The 13,497-nt window shown below is 50.5% G+C and overlaps 1 protein-coding gene across 2 annotated transcripts; it reads right to left on the reverse strand.

Annotated features, from left to right (window-relative positions):
• Positions 1 to 5,888: 5,888 nt before the first annotated feature.
• LOC123165772 (lysine histidine transporter 1) lies at positions 5,889 to 10,402 on the reverse strand. 2 transcript variants are annotated; one of them, XM_044583500.1, is made up of 7 exons: positions 10,187 to 10,401; positions 7,806 to 7,960; positions 6,934 to 7,714; positions 6,727 to 6,832; positions 6,559 to 6,650; positions 6,394 to 6,462; positions 5,889 to 6,299 (listed from the first exon to the last, which is right to left on the reverse strand). In XM_044583500.1, the coding sequence occupies exons 1-7, from the start codon at positions 10,226 to 10,228 to the stop codon at positions 6,201 to 6,203; spliced, it is 1,344 nt and encodes a 447-aa protein (XP_044439435.1). In that variant the 5' UTR covers positions 10,229 to 10,401; the 3' UTR covers positions 5,889 to 6,200. The 2 variants fall into 2 exon arrangements, with proteins under 2 accessions (XP_044439435.1, XP_044439434.1); XM_044583499.1 differs by having other exon boundaries at positions 6,559 to 6,832; positions 10,187 to 10,402.
• Positions 10,403 to 13,497: the final 3,095 nt, after the last annotated feature.

The raw sequence follows: 13,497 nt of genomic DNA on the forward strand, positions 1-13,497 counted from the left end.
CCCCTTGTAGTTGCAGGCGTGCGGAACGAGGCTTTTAATGGCACCTCGAATTAGCTCAACATCCGAACCTAAAACACAGTAGTAATGTGCTTCATGGAAGCAAGGCAAAAGTGCGAGCAAGGCCTCCTCTTAACGTTCACGAAGGCTATTAACTCGAACATAAAAGAACTATTGAATCCCTTGAAGTAACTTAATTCCAATCATATAGAGTTCATCCATATCCCCGAGAGAAAAAATACGACTACTCAAACATGTAAAGAAAAAATATAAAAGAGAAGGTCAAGTTACAAGCCGACATGGAGCCGCTGAAGGAAGAAGGCATGGCGGTGCCGGTGGTGCTCACGGAGGCGGCGCGGTTACTAAGCCAGCGCCCGTGGAGGCGGCGTGGTGATGAAGATGGCACCGACCCGGAAGCCGGTGCACGCGGCGGCGGAGCCTCCTCTTCTTTCCTCTTGTCTTGGCCCTTCTTCTTTTATGGAGCTTGCCTTGAGAAGAAATAGAGATGTGATTAATCTTGAATGAATGACCCGATGACGAAGGTGGCTAGGGTTGAAGAAGCATATATAAGGGCTCTCCAAAGCCTCCTCCATAGGTGTAGCTTTTCTCCTTCGATCCAAGGGCTCTAGATGAGCATAATACTTTTCCAAAACCTCTCTTGGAAGACATGGGAGCCATGGAAATAAACGGGGATGAAATCAATGAATAATCTCGTCCGATCTGACAATTTTTGGGCTTGTTTGGGCTTGGTAGCACCAAGTTGGGCCGTACCTTAGGTCGTTGAACGCTCTGGACTCTCTGATAAAACGGTTGTCATTTCTTCATACGACCTCGGAATTTGACATTCTTGGGCTCGTTGGAACTATATGAATGACGTCAATGCACCTGTGGTATTATATCTTTATTGGAGCACTTTGGAAAAACAACATTTTTGTCATTCTAAATCCCAAAGTCTGGTGCCTAGAAGTCCTCTGTATTGAATCCATGTTTAGCCTTTTCAATGTGCTTGGTCCTAGGCTCTTGGTAGACGCAACAAAGCAAAGGAAACTAATAAAAACTAAATAAAACCACAAACTATGCAATGCTCACAATGAAAAGAATGGCAACCGAATCGTGCATAATGGCATATATTTGGTTCAATGGGACATGATATATGAAGAGAACATGCAACAAATAAGCTATAAAATGTGTAAAATGTAGAGCCATCAACAAGCCGTCCCCTGCTCCTCTGCTAGTGCAGCTATTGGGCGCATGCCGGACGACATGTCGGTTAACTTTTTAGAGGCAAGGGCTGAAGGAAATATGCCCTACAGGCAATAATAAAGTATTATATATTTCCTTATATCATGATAAATGTTTATTATTCATGCTAGAATTGTATTAACCGGAAACATAATACATGTGTGAATACATAGACAAACAGAGTGTCACTAGTATGCCTCTACTTGACTAGCTCGTTAATCAAAGATGGTTATGTTTCCTAGCCATAGACATGAGTTGTCATTTGATTAACGAGATCACCTCATTAGGAGAATGACGTGATTGGCTTGACCCATTCCGTTAGCTTAGCACCCGATCGTTTAGTATGTTGCTATTGCTTTCTTCATGACTTATACATGTTCCTCTGACTATGAGATTATGCAACTCCCGTTTACCGGAGGAACACTTTGTGTGCTACCAAACGTCACAACGTAAATGGGTGATTATAAAGGTGCTCTACAGGTGTCTCCAAAGGTACTTGTTGGGTTGGCGTATTTCGAGATTAGGATTTGTCACTCCGATTGTCGGAGAGGTATCTCTGGGCCCACTCGGTAATGCACATCACTATAAGCCTTGCCAGCATTGTGACTAATGAGTTAGTTGCGGGATGATGTATTACGGAACGAGTAAAGAGACTTGCCAGTAACGATATTGAACTAGGTATCGAGATACCGATGATCGAATCTCGGGCAAGTAACATACCGATGACAAAGGGAACAACGTATGTTGTTATGCGGTCTGACCGATAAAGATCTTCGTAGAATATGTGGGAGCCAATATGGGCATCCAGGTCCCGCTATTGGTTATTGACCGGAGAGGTGTCTCGGTCATGTCTACATAGTTCTCGAACCCAAAGGGTCCGCACGCTTAAAGTTACGATGACAGTTATATTATGAGTTTATATGTTTTGATGTACCGAAGGTTGTTCGGAGTCCCGGATGTGATCACGGACATGACGAGGAGTCTTGAAATGGTCGAGACATAAAGATTGACATATTGGACGACTATATTCGGACACCGGAAGTGTTCCGGAGAAGTTTCGGATTAAACCGGAGTGCCGGAGGGTTACCGGAACCCCCGGGAAGTATTGGGCCTTAGTGGGCCTTGAGGGGAGAGAGAGGGCAGCAGCCACGAGGTGGCGCGCCCCCTCCCAGGAGGAGTCCTAGTTGGACTAGGAGAGGGGGGCGCAGCCCCCTTTCCCTCTCCTTCTCCCTCTCTTTCCTTCCCCCCTTCTTTTCCTAGTAGGACTAGGAAAGGGGAGTCCTACTCCTACTAGGAGGAGGACTCCCCCTCTCTCCTTGGCGCGCCTAGGGCAGCCAGCCTCCCCCTTGCTCCTTTATATACGGGGGCAGGGGGGCACCTCTAGACACACTTGATATATGATATTTTAGCCGTGTGCGGTGCCCCCCTCCACCATATTACACCTCGATAATACAGTTGCGGGCTTAGGCGAAGCCCTGCGTCGGTGGAACATCATCATCGTCACCACGCCGTCGTGCTGACGAAACTCTCCCTCAACACTCGGCTGGATCAGAGTTCGAGGGACGTCATCGAGCTGAACGTGTGTAGAGCTTGGAGGTGTCGTACGTTCGGTACTTGATCGGTCGGATCGTGAAGACGTACGACTACATCAACCGCGTTGTGATAACGCTTCCGCTGTCGGTCTACGAGGGTACGTGGACAACACTCTCCCCTCTCGTTGCTATGCATCACCATGATCTTGCGTGTGCGTAGGAAATTTTTTTAAATTACTACGTTCCCATCAAGGGCCGCCATCCGCCAAAAGACGTCTAAGCCGGCCTGGTTCAGCTTGTCTAAGGAACAGAAGGCTGCCCTTGTCTTCACGCAGTAGAAGGCCAAAAGCTATGGAGGAGGTCGTGGCGTGTTTGACCATGGTGTTTGCACAGTCTATCAGGTCAGTGACCGTGCTTTTTCACTTAATATTTCCCATGTAGGCAATAGCCCTCGGGTCGCAGGTTAGTTCTGAACATCCGACATGTAGACTCGGTTTTCTTCTTTTTCTCTAATCTGTTCTTCTAGTAGCCCCCCATGAGCTGTTGCTTTGGCCTACAACGTAGGCCAAACTGTGGATCATTATACTTCGGACTTTGAATTGATCGTGTTGGTTGCAGTAGTCCCTGAGCCTCTAGCCGACTTATGCCAACCTGTTGGAGGATTTCGATTTTTTTTTAAGTCAAAACGCACGGTTTCACTAGCCCCTGAGGCTCAGGCCGGGCCGGGCTGGAAGGCTGACCCAAGGATCAAAATCTTCTTGTAGGGACCTCATGTAATGCTTTTAGGATAAAAACATTGACGCGGTAGCCCCTAAGACTCTGACCAGGCCGGAAGGTCGGTTGAGGATCGGATCTTCTCTTCAGAAGCCTCTTGCTTCTGTGTTATTTTTGAAAGGGACGTAGTAGCCTCTCAGACTCCAGCCTGGTCTAAGAATCGAAACCTTTCCTTCACGAGCTTCTTTCTTCTCTCTGTTGTTTTGAAGGGGATTCAATACCCCTGAGACTGAGACTGGGCTGGAAGGATGGTCTGATGTTGAAAAATTAGGGCATATCCAACGTGATCACGCATCTCAAGGCTCAACTAGCCGCCGAGCAGTAGAGGAGTGCCAACGTTAGCAAGCAGTCAAGGATGTTTTTTCTCCCAGCACGCATAACAGTGTAGTGTTTGAATTCCTCGCCTTCATTCGCGATTATTGCGTCACCATCATTTCCCAAGTCGTTTCTGTGATTGGATTTCTGCACTACTTTTCACAGCCTCATCCAGAGTGTTTCTCAATGGTATTGCGGGCGACCCTATCAAGCATGGTCGTGGACTTCGGCAGGGGGATCCTCTATCCCCCCTGCTCTTTGTCCTTGCCATTGACCCCCTCCACCGCATGCTCGCTAAGGCCACCGAGCAAGGCAACCTTCACCCGCTGCGTGGAAATCCGATTCTGGCATCCTTGTATGCCGATGACGCGACCATCTTCGTTGCGCCAATCAAGGAGGACATCCAGTTCCTTGCCTTGACGCTGAGCTCCTTTGGTGAGGTCACCGGCCTTGTCACCAACTGCAACAAAAGTTTGGTTGCGCCCATTCGTTGTGCCAACCTCGACCTTGATGACATCCTTCAGGCCTTCCCTGCTGTCTGGACCTCTTTTTCTTTGAGGTACCTTGGCCTTCCTTTATCGGTCACGAGGCTAAAACGCATCCACTTCCAGTACCTTGAGGTCAAGATTGCGGGCAAGCTCCCACCTTGGTCGGCCATGCATGTGGCTGCCCCGGGGCGCATCATTTTGGTCAAAGCGGTTCTCACGGCCATAGCAATCTATCACCTAACACCCCTGGATATCCCAATTGGCGTGCGGAAGAAGATCGATAGCCTGAGACGTGCATACCTTTGGGCAGGCTGCGAAAAGGTGTCTGGAGGCAAATGTAAGGTTTGAACCTAGTCTGCAAACCCAAGATTTTTGGTGGCCTGGGTGTTCTAAACCTCGAAAAATTTGCCGCCGCCCTTCGGCTTCGATGGCTTTGGTTCAAGTGGGCTGACCCACCTAAGACATGGGCCGGAATGGAGACGCCATGTAGCAACGCTGACAGAGATCTCTTCGCGGCGTTCACGACTGTGACCATTGGGGATGGTAAAAAGGCAAAATTCTGGGAATCGTCATGGCTTAATGGCCTTCGACCAAAAGATGTGGCACCAAAGATCTTTGAGATATCTAAAAGGAAGGCGTGTTTGGTCAGCAAAGCGCTTGATAACAACTCCTGGATTAGCCAGATTGACACCTCTCAGGGCCTCTCTCTGGACCACATCCAGGAGTTCGCCGCTCTCTGGGGGATGCTACAAGAGGTTACTCTCAGCTTGGATAGGAAGGATATGATACTTTGGAAATTCACTTCTAGTAAAGAATATTCGACGGCCACTGCTTACATGGCGCAGTTTGCGGGACAAGTTCTCAGTCCGACCTCTACCACGATCTGGAAGTCTTGGGCCCCACCGAAATGCAATTTTTTTGCTTGGTTGATCATTCAGAATCGCGTCTGGACGGCCGATCGGCTGCAACCATGAGGATGGCCGAATTGCGGCCTATGCCCCCTATGCAAGCAGACTCAGGAGTCAGCTGTTCACCTTCTCTTCCAGTGTAGGTTCACCATCCGAGTTTGGAACGAGATCATCGCTTGGCTTGGCATTCATGGCCAATCTACAGCGACATGGCAGCATGAGGTTTCCGTCGATGATTGGAAGCTCAAAACGACCAGTTCCGGAGGCCACACCAAGAAGGCGATCATGTCAGTTATGATGCTTGTCTCGTGGGAAATTTGAAAGGAGCGAAATGCAAGAGTCTTCCGCAACACGGCCGCCCCGGCCACCGTCATTGTTGCGAAGATCAAAGAGGAAGCCCATCTTTGGGCGCTAGCTGGAGCTAGTCAACTGAGTACTCTTATGTCGCAACAATAGTCTTTCCTTTGTTTTTGCCGTGCTGCGGCTTATGTCTAAACCTTCTTCTTAATTAATGAAATGGCAAGCCTTTTGCCTTGTTTCAAAAAAAAAAAACTCTTGTCGTGGCATTATGCTTGGAAGGCAGTAGCATACCCAAAAAGAAGGTGTAGAAAAGAACAGTCGATTCTCTCATCTGCACACGAAAGCGAAGCCATGTTCATCCATGCAAGTTTGAGCAGAAAAAAAGATTGTCGATCCTACAGTACCGAGAGTCAAATCCACACACCATATATATTACGTACATGATTAACCACAAACACAACCCTTTTGCTTTGACTAAACCAAGTTTTCTCTGACCATATGCATCTACCAAGTACCATCCCATCTGTAACCGTGGTACTATGATGTTCCTTTCTTTTTTCCTTTGCAAGACAAGAGAGTTTGTAGTAGACATCGTAAAAGATCTCTTGCAGTTTTCACTACACAAAATGCGTCGTGGATGAAGTCTATGAGTAGAACTTGTATGTCTTGGAATCCAAGATGATCTGTCTGAGCCCTCCGATTGGCGACAGGATCATCAGGCACACCCCAAGGACGATGCAGACCTGAAGATCGTGGCACAACACACACACACAAATTAGGCCGGAGTTGAGATTAACTTGGGAGATGCATATATATAATGAGAGATATATAGCTTACCCAGTTGGTGAACCATGAGAGGCTGAATCTTTTGGGCTTGTAGATGGCGAGCCACATGATACAGGGGAGCTGCAGGAATAGCAGGTGTTGACTTGGATTAGGAAATCTGTATTTTTACCGATTCCTATGATCAACTGAAGTGGAGTTGATGAGAGAAATGCTTACGAAGTATGTGGTCGGCGCAAAGGCGAACCCGCCGAAGAATCCGAGCAGGCCACCGAAGAAAGGGAAGGTGATGGCGACGAACATGGTGAACGCTGCAAACGTATGGAATCTCGTCAGTCTTATTCGTTGCTACACGCCATTTTTGGCTTTTCGGGTGGGGGGCCTTACCAACATAGAGGGTCCGGGCAATCAAGCGGAGCGTGAGGCCGGGAGGGAACTTGAGCTTCTTCACCAGCACCGTCTCGATCATGTCGAACACCGGCATCGCGTAAATCTACAACATGGCGGCGCCGTCGATCAGGATTCAGGCATATACTAGAGCTTGTATATATGGATAGCAAAAAGATTTGTTGGAATGTGTGTGTGTGTGTGTACCTGGTAGCTTCCGATGACATGGATGACAACCATCATGTTGGCGGTGGCGATGAGCCAGGTGGGCTTGTTGAGGGTGATGAGGATGTTGTCGTCGACGCTGTTGCCGAAGGCCCAGTAGCCGATGAGGGCGACGGGGAAGTAGCAGAGCGCGACGACGATGTAGGCCACCACCACGCCCTTCCACATGGGCTTCTTGGACGGCTTCTCCGGCGTGGACGGGATGGTGGCCTGGATCTCCAGCACCACGTTGTGGCCGGCGTACGCGAACGCCACCTCGCCCAGCGCCCCGAAGAAGCCGAACACCTTCCCCGGCGTCGTGGTGGCGCGGAGGTTGTAGTCCACGTCCACCATCTTCCCCTTGTCCACCGACGCGCCCCACGCGATGGTCGAGTAGGACAGCGACATGACGGCGGCGGCCAGGGACACGCCGGAGATGGAGTTCAAGTTTGGGAGCTGCGAGAGCACGAAGTGCACCGACGCGAAGATCATGATGAAGAAGGTGAGCTTGATGTCCTTGCACTTGCCGTCGCAGATCACGTCGTGGAACTTCTTGAGCGACCTCCCGCCGGTCACCATGTACACGATGTTTACGCCCACCTCCACGATCAGCTGCTGCGGCACCACGATCCACAGCCCCAGCTTGTCGCCGAAGGCGTGCTGCCCGAGCTCGTGGTACCTGTCGAACCGCTTCCCGGGCACCATCTCGTGCATCTCCACCATCTGCCACAGCGTGTAGAGCGTGATCACCCACGAGATGATCAGCACCGCGATGCCAGGGCCCCTGTGGAACCAACCAACAAACAAACGTTATACTCTGCTAGATTAGTAGGCGAGGCAACAGTAGGTAGTGGTGAATCCATTGAATGGCGTACCAGCCGAGCTCGGACATGGCGTAGGGGAGGCTGAGCACCCCCGCGCCCACCATGGCGGTGACATTGTGGAAGGCCGAGTACCACCACTTGGCGTTCCTCGACGACGTGATCGGGAGCCAGTCGTCGATCTTCTTCTGCTCATCCGTCCTGACATCCTGCGATCAAGTAATCGCCATGCTTGTTAGCCATGAACCATGCACAAAACCTCAACAAAAATCCTACTAAATGAAATATCTACTACCAAAAAGTAGGAACCATATATCCATATCTAAATTGTGTACCACATAATCTACTTTCTCTAATCTGTTGAAACCTTCTTGCATTTCCATGGCTTTCTTCTCACGAAGCGGTGAAAGAAAGGGACAGGTAAGCCGCAAGAAGTTTCAACCCAATGACGGGACGTCTTTGAATTTTGTAGGTAAAATGGAGTGCTTAGAGATTCCGTTTCTTCTCGGCAGTTGACTTGCCGGATGGCCAAGTAGTCGGCAAAGTCAAACTCCAGATGCTTAATTATCACGGCCACCTCATGGCAAAGATAACCTATTTATTTTATCAAGCACGTTCACATGACAACGGTAACACACTTGTTTATAGTAGTATTGAACTGAAGAGGCCAATCAAACCAGGCTGTGATTTCAAAGCTGTGGTTGAAAGTTGAAACAAGATCGGACCTCTTTATGTACACCAAGTGGCAGCAGCTTGCAAGTGATTTCTCAAAAAATAAAAAATAAATAAAGCTTGCAAGTAGCAGTGCCAGTTGTTACTATATCCTAGTTATATTACTCCTGACACATCTAATCTATAATTAACATATTGTCGTTGGAGAACGTGACGCTAATCTGCTGGATTACTATGTGTCTAATTCATCTGGCTTGACCCCTTGTTAGCTGTGATGCAACCTCATGGCAGCAGCTGGCAAAATGCCAACGGCTATTCCAATGTATAGCAGTGTGATACTAGTAGTATAACAGAATATACTAAACCTACTTGTAAGCGATGCTTTTGTCTACTCGTCTAGCATTTTCATTAATATTAAATTGGTTGCATACATCCCAGGATACAGGGACGGATGTTTTACCATCCTTCTTGAAAAATATATTTATATTTGTATTTTTGAAATAAGGTGAAAAAGGCAATTCGTTATTGTGTAACCATGTGTACAAAGGTGGCTGTGGCTTCCGGAACTTCTGAAATAATTATGTTATGTCGGAATATGAAAATTCTGCTGGGAGAAATATCCGTTCTCTCGGTGGGTGTGGGGTTTCCCACAAAATTCCTATGAAAATTATACACCCTCTGCTCCTAAATATTATAAACTGCAAAAACGTCTTAAATTTCGAAACAGGGGAAGTCCTATCCTGACTGAGCATGTACAGTAATATTCTCTCAGTAAAAAAAAATTGCGATGGCTCTCAGTAAAATTTCACGGTGGTAATAAACAGGTAGGGGCCCTTGATGCGTCATTTGAGGTTCCAAGGATCATCAAGTGCAAATTGCGGCATGAAAATTCTTGCAAACTACAAATTGTGGAGTATTCTTCCTGGTTTCGGACGCTAAGGCGAAACATAGGACAAAGTACTCAAAAGTACAGGCGATCGTTCATACTTCATAGTCAAGAGAAGGTGAGCGGGCCATGCGAGAGAGACAACGAGAGACTTTTTCATTCTTATTTTTGCTTCATGTGATTTCTGAATCGAAATTTGTTCTAAGCGAGTCAAAATTACAGCGCAAGGGCACTCCAGTGGGCCAGAACTAATTTTCAGAGAACGGAAGAGAGAGAGAGAGAAGGCAGAATTGGGCAGTTAATGCAAAGCATCGCAAATCACACCGATCCTATGACGGGCATGATTCATAGATACTTTAATTGCTGCATCTTCTAGAGAGAGCGAGAAAAGGGGAGCCGAAGCAAAAAGTAGTAGGGAGAAATCAAGGGTGTGAAGGTGCGAGGAGGGCTTTGTTTTCACGTGCGGAAGACGAACTGGTAGGGTACCGGTGTAGCTACGAACTGGCTCGGCGGGGCCAAGCCATCCATCCGGTTGGGTTTTTGGCTGGTCGGTGTGCCACTAGCTGCCGGCGAGGAGACGGAAGGGAATCATCCCCCATGGAAACGCATCCAAGAAGCCGCTTTTTGCCTCCGCCTTTTCGTCCGGGTTTGTCCATTTCACGTCATGTCCACCTCTGAAGCTAGCTCCATGCTTCTCGCACCAACTCAGATTCTTGATTCTCTCTAAAACTTTTACTGGGTATCTATCTAAAACTTTTACTGGGTAGTATCTTTCTTTTGGTTGATTAACAGGATGATTTGCGACTGTAATTTTCTTAACAGCGAGATGGGGAGAGGAGAGGGAGAGAGAGATTGATTGCTTAGCAGGAGCACGTACCTTGGCCGGCGGTTCGAAGTTCTCCGCTGCCTGCGTCCCCATGTTCTGCCGGCCGGCCTTGCCTTGAGCAATGGAGAGTAAAGAGAGGGAGATGTGCGAGAGGAGGATGTGCAGAGAGAGAGAGCGAAAGAGAGAGATATAAAGAGGCGTTGGACTGGTCTCTTCTTTATAGAGCAGAGCAGAGAGGCGCGCGGGCGCAGATATCGCGCCTGGTTGACCATTGACTCCAGCGCGGCAGCAGCAACTCTGCCAAGATCCCCCTGGCCCAGCAATCGGGGCCCTCTGTGCGGCTGGCTGCGCCGTCAGATCTGGCTTCTACGGCCCACACGAGTCAGGCTCCGCTCGGCAGGTTTTACTTCTTGTTTTTTCGTCACGCAGACAAATAAGCTTGAGGAAAATGGCACATGAAAACCAAGGAACAGGGGCTTTGGGAAAGATGGGGGCTCGTAACATGAAGCGGCAGACCGCTAGGGATGCTCCAAGGTCCATCAAAACACGACAGATACTCCTCTCCTTGTTTTTTGACGATCCAAAATACTCCTCCTCCTCGTGATGTCCAAGCCCAGCGCAGTTCGTGTAACTCACGTTCGACGGCTCCCCATTTGGCGCAGCGTGTAAGTTTACAAAAAAGAAACATATCGGAAAGACCTGATTCGTCTACATTTTCTTTTCACCTCCATCGGTGCATCTGGCGCCATTTGGACTGCGTGAGCACACACAAATGTGTGTGTAGACACAGCTGTGGCTGGCTAGCAGGGGAGTTCGATGGCCAGCTGTACGCGTATGTAGGCGCGGGATTTAAACAAAACAATTCTATCGAGCTGTGCTGTTGAGGGAGACGTGCCCATGAAATGCACGGCCAGGGCCGGCTTCCTTTTTTTTCTTTTCCTTTTACTACTCCTAGAAAACGATTTATTTGAGCGGGTGCCCGTGGACGCTTGGTTTTTTCTTTTTGAAACTGTGGACGCTTGGTTAAATCCATCACGCGTACTTGGTGTCCCTAACGATGAGACAAGGGGGACCAAACATGTATACATTGGGGTTTGTCCTTCTCCATGGGAGCGCTAGCTATGACAGGCAGCACGGTGCAAGAATCATATTCCCGCTATTTTTTATTCGAGAGTACCCAAATTGAGTACCTTAGCTTTATAGAAAGAGAGAAGAACAAACATATAACGATATCTACCACTCGCTGCGAACAACGAGCGTAGCAACATTACAGACAACACACACGCACACACACAGGTACGACGCCAATGAGCCTACCCAAAACCACGAACCTCGCCGCGTCTCGACCAACACCGGTCATCTCCGAAGAACAGCAACTCCAGCTTCCTTGGATAAACCAGCGACGACCGTACATAGCGCCTGAGAGGAGCGATCCGGGCAGTCGCGAACATCGGAGGAGCGCAACAAAGGGCCTCTCGTCTCCCAGCACAATGCTCTCAACAGAGGAACGACGTCAAAGACACCGCCATCATGCCAATCCTGCGAATCAAGGCTTTCGCCCCGGAGACAATTGCCGCCACCGGGCAACGAAACAAATGGCAACACACACGGCGACGCTTCCAGGAAGGGAAATGACATCCACGGATGCCATCGACGCCGGTCCGACCAAAGGCGAACATGATTTTCATTCGTAGCGCTGCACATCTCCACGCCGCCAAGATCATGGCCAACCCTGACCGAAGCCTTGCACCGCCGTCACTGTAGCAGCATGCAATCGAAGCCACACCAACGAGAACCACTCCAACCTCACTGCCGAGGGAGGACGCCTCAAGCCACCGCCTGCAACACAAACGAAGAACCGCAGCATCCGCCGAGCAGTGCAAGGACCAGAACCACCACGACGGCCTTCGCCCGCACCAGGGGACTGCCAACCGATCCGGTCTGACCCGCACCTCGAACCACTCTCCGGCACCAACTCCGTCAAGGCCTCACCGCGCGCCTCACACGGCTGCAGCCGAGCGCCCGCTGCCCGCCAGGACCCTTCCTAGTAGGGCCTCGCAGCGCCGCCGCCTCCATGGTTGCGCTCACGCCGCCGCCACGAACGGTGCCGGTGCACCACCAACTCCCACCAGCCTGCTGCACCCTACGCCAGGCTCCAGACGACCGCCGCCAGCACACACCCCGCTGCGAGCCCCGTCGCCGCGTCGCTGCTTCACATGCAACTCCACTGGACGTTGCCACTGCCCACTACCACCACCGCCGAATAGGGCTGCCACCGGGAGCCTGGACGCGCCGCGCCGCCAGGTGCTCCGCCGAACGAGATCCCATCTGAGGTAGGGAGGAGAAGTCGCGCCGCCCGACACCGCTGTCACCCAAGTAGCAACACCGGACGAAGCTGAAGCCCACCACCACCTCCGCTGAACAGGGCTACCACCAGAGCCTAGGCGCGCCGCGCCGCCGAAAGCTCCGCGGATGAGATCCCGTCAGGGGGAAGTGAGGGGGAGCCGCCGCCGACCACCGGTGCCGCTGCGCGACAACATGCGCCAGATCTGGGCCGCCCGAACACCTAGCGCGCATGCCCGACACCTCCTTGCACAGCCAGGCCGCGCCATAGCGCGCCCACCAGACACAGTCACCCCGCTCACCGCGCGCCCTCCAGGCGCCAGATCCACGCATGTCCACACCGCGACCTGCGCGCCCGAGCCAACCAGCGCCGCGACGCCGAGGGAGATCATTCCTGCTTTTTTGTCTCGTGAAATCCGGCACAATTACTTGCTACATATGCATTGCTCCGAGGGAGCAGATTCCACTCTGCAATTCACTCGGAAATTTCACTGTGGGTGTGCTTGAGAGTGCACCTACAGCAAGCGGACGTCCTCCCGTTATCAAACTTATTACTCGAGGTCACTTTCTGTCCTCTCCTGTGAATTTAGCCTCTAGTCTAGTAAAGTGTTTGTTGTTATCGACCGCTGTGGCCTCTACGATGACTTCCCGCCCTTCCCCTTTGTTGTTGTAGCACTCTGGTTGGAGGCCACGTGTCAAAAGCCACACGTTTGTGATTTACATGCTTTACATATCATGTTTTGCTAATGTCAGGTACCTACAGAAATTTCATGCATCAGTCACTTCTACGCAGCGCGAGGCTAAAGGCGGGAACGACATGAGGAGCGTCGACCACGGCGAGGCCAGGCCGTGTGCGAGCCGGCGATAGTCGGCGGGAGCGAGTAAGAAACTTAACCGGGGGCGAGGGAAGGGGGCACCGGAGTTGTTCATCGGGGCAGGGCTTAGAGGCATGGCGGGGAGGGGGCAAGGTTCTCCACACCTCCGTGGCTCAAAGGCCTTTGGAGACATGGTGGCGCTGA

This window comes from Triticum aestivum, chromosome 7D, assembly GCF_018294505.1.
Source record: "Triticum aestivum cultivar Chinese Spring chromosome 7D, IWGSC CS RefSeq v2.1, whole genome shotgun sequence".
Lineage (NCBI taxonomy): Eukaryota > Viridiplantae > Streptophyta > Magnoliopsida > Poales > Poaceae > Triticum > Triticum aestivum.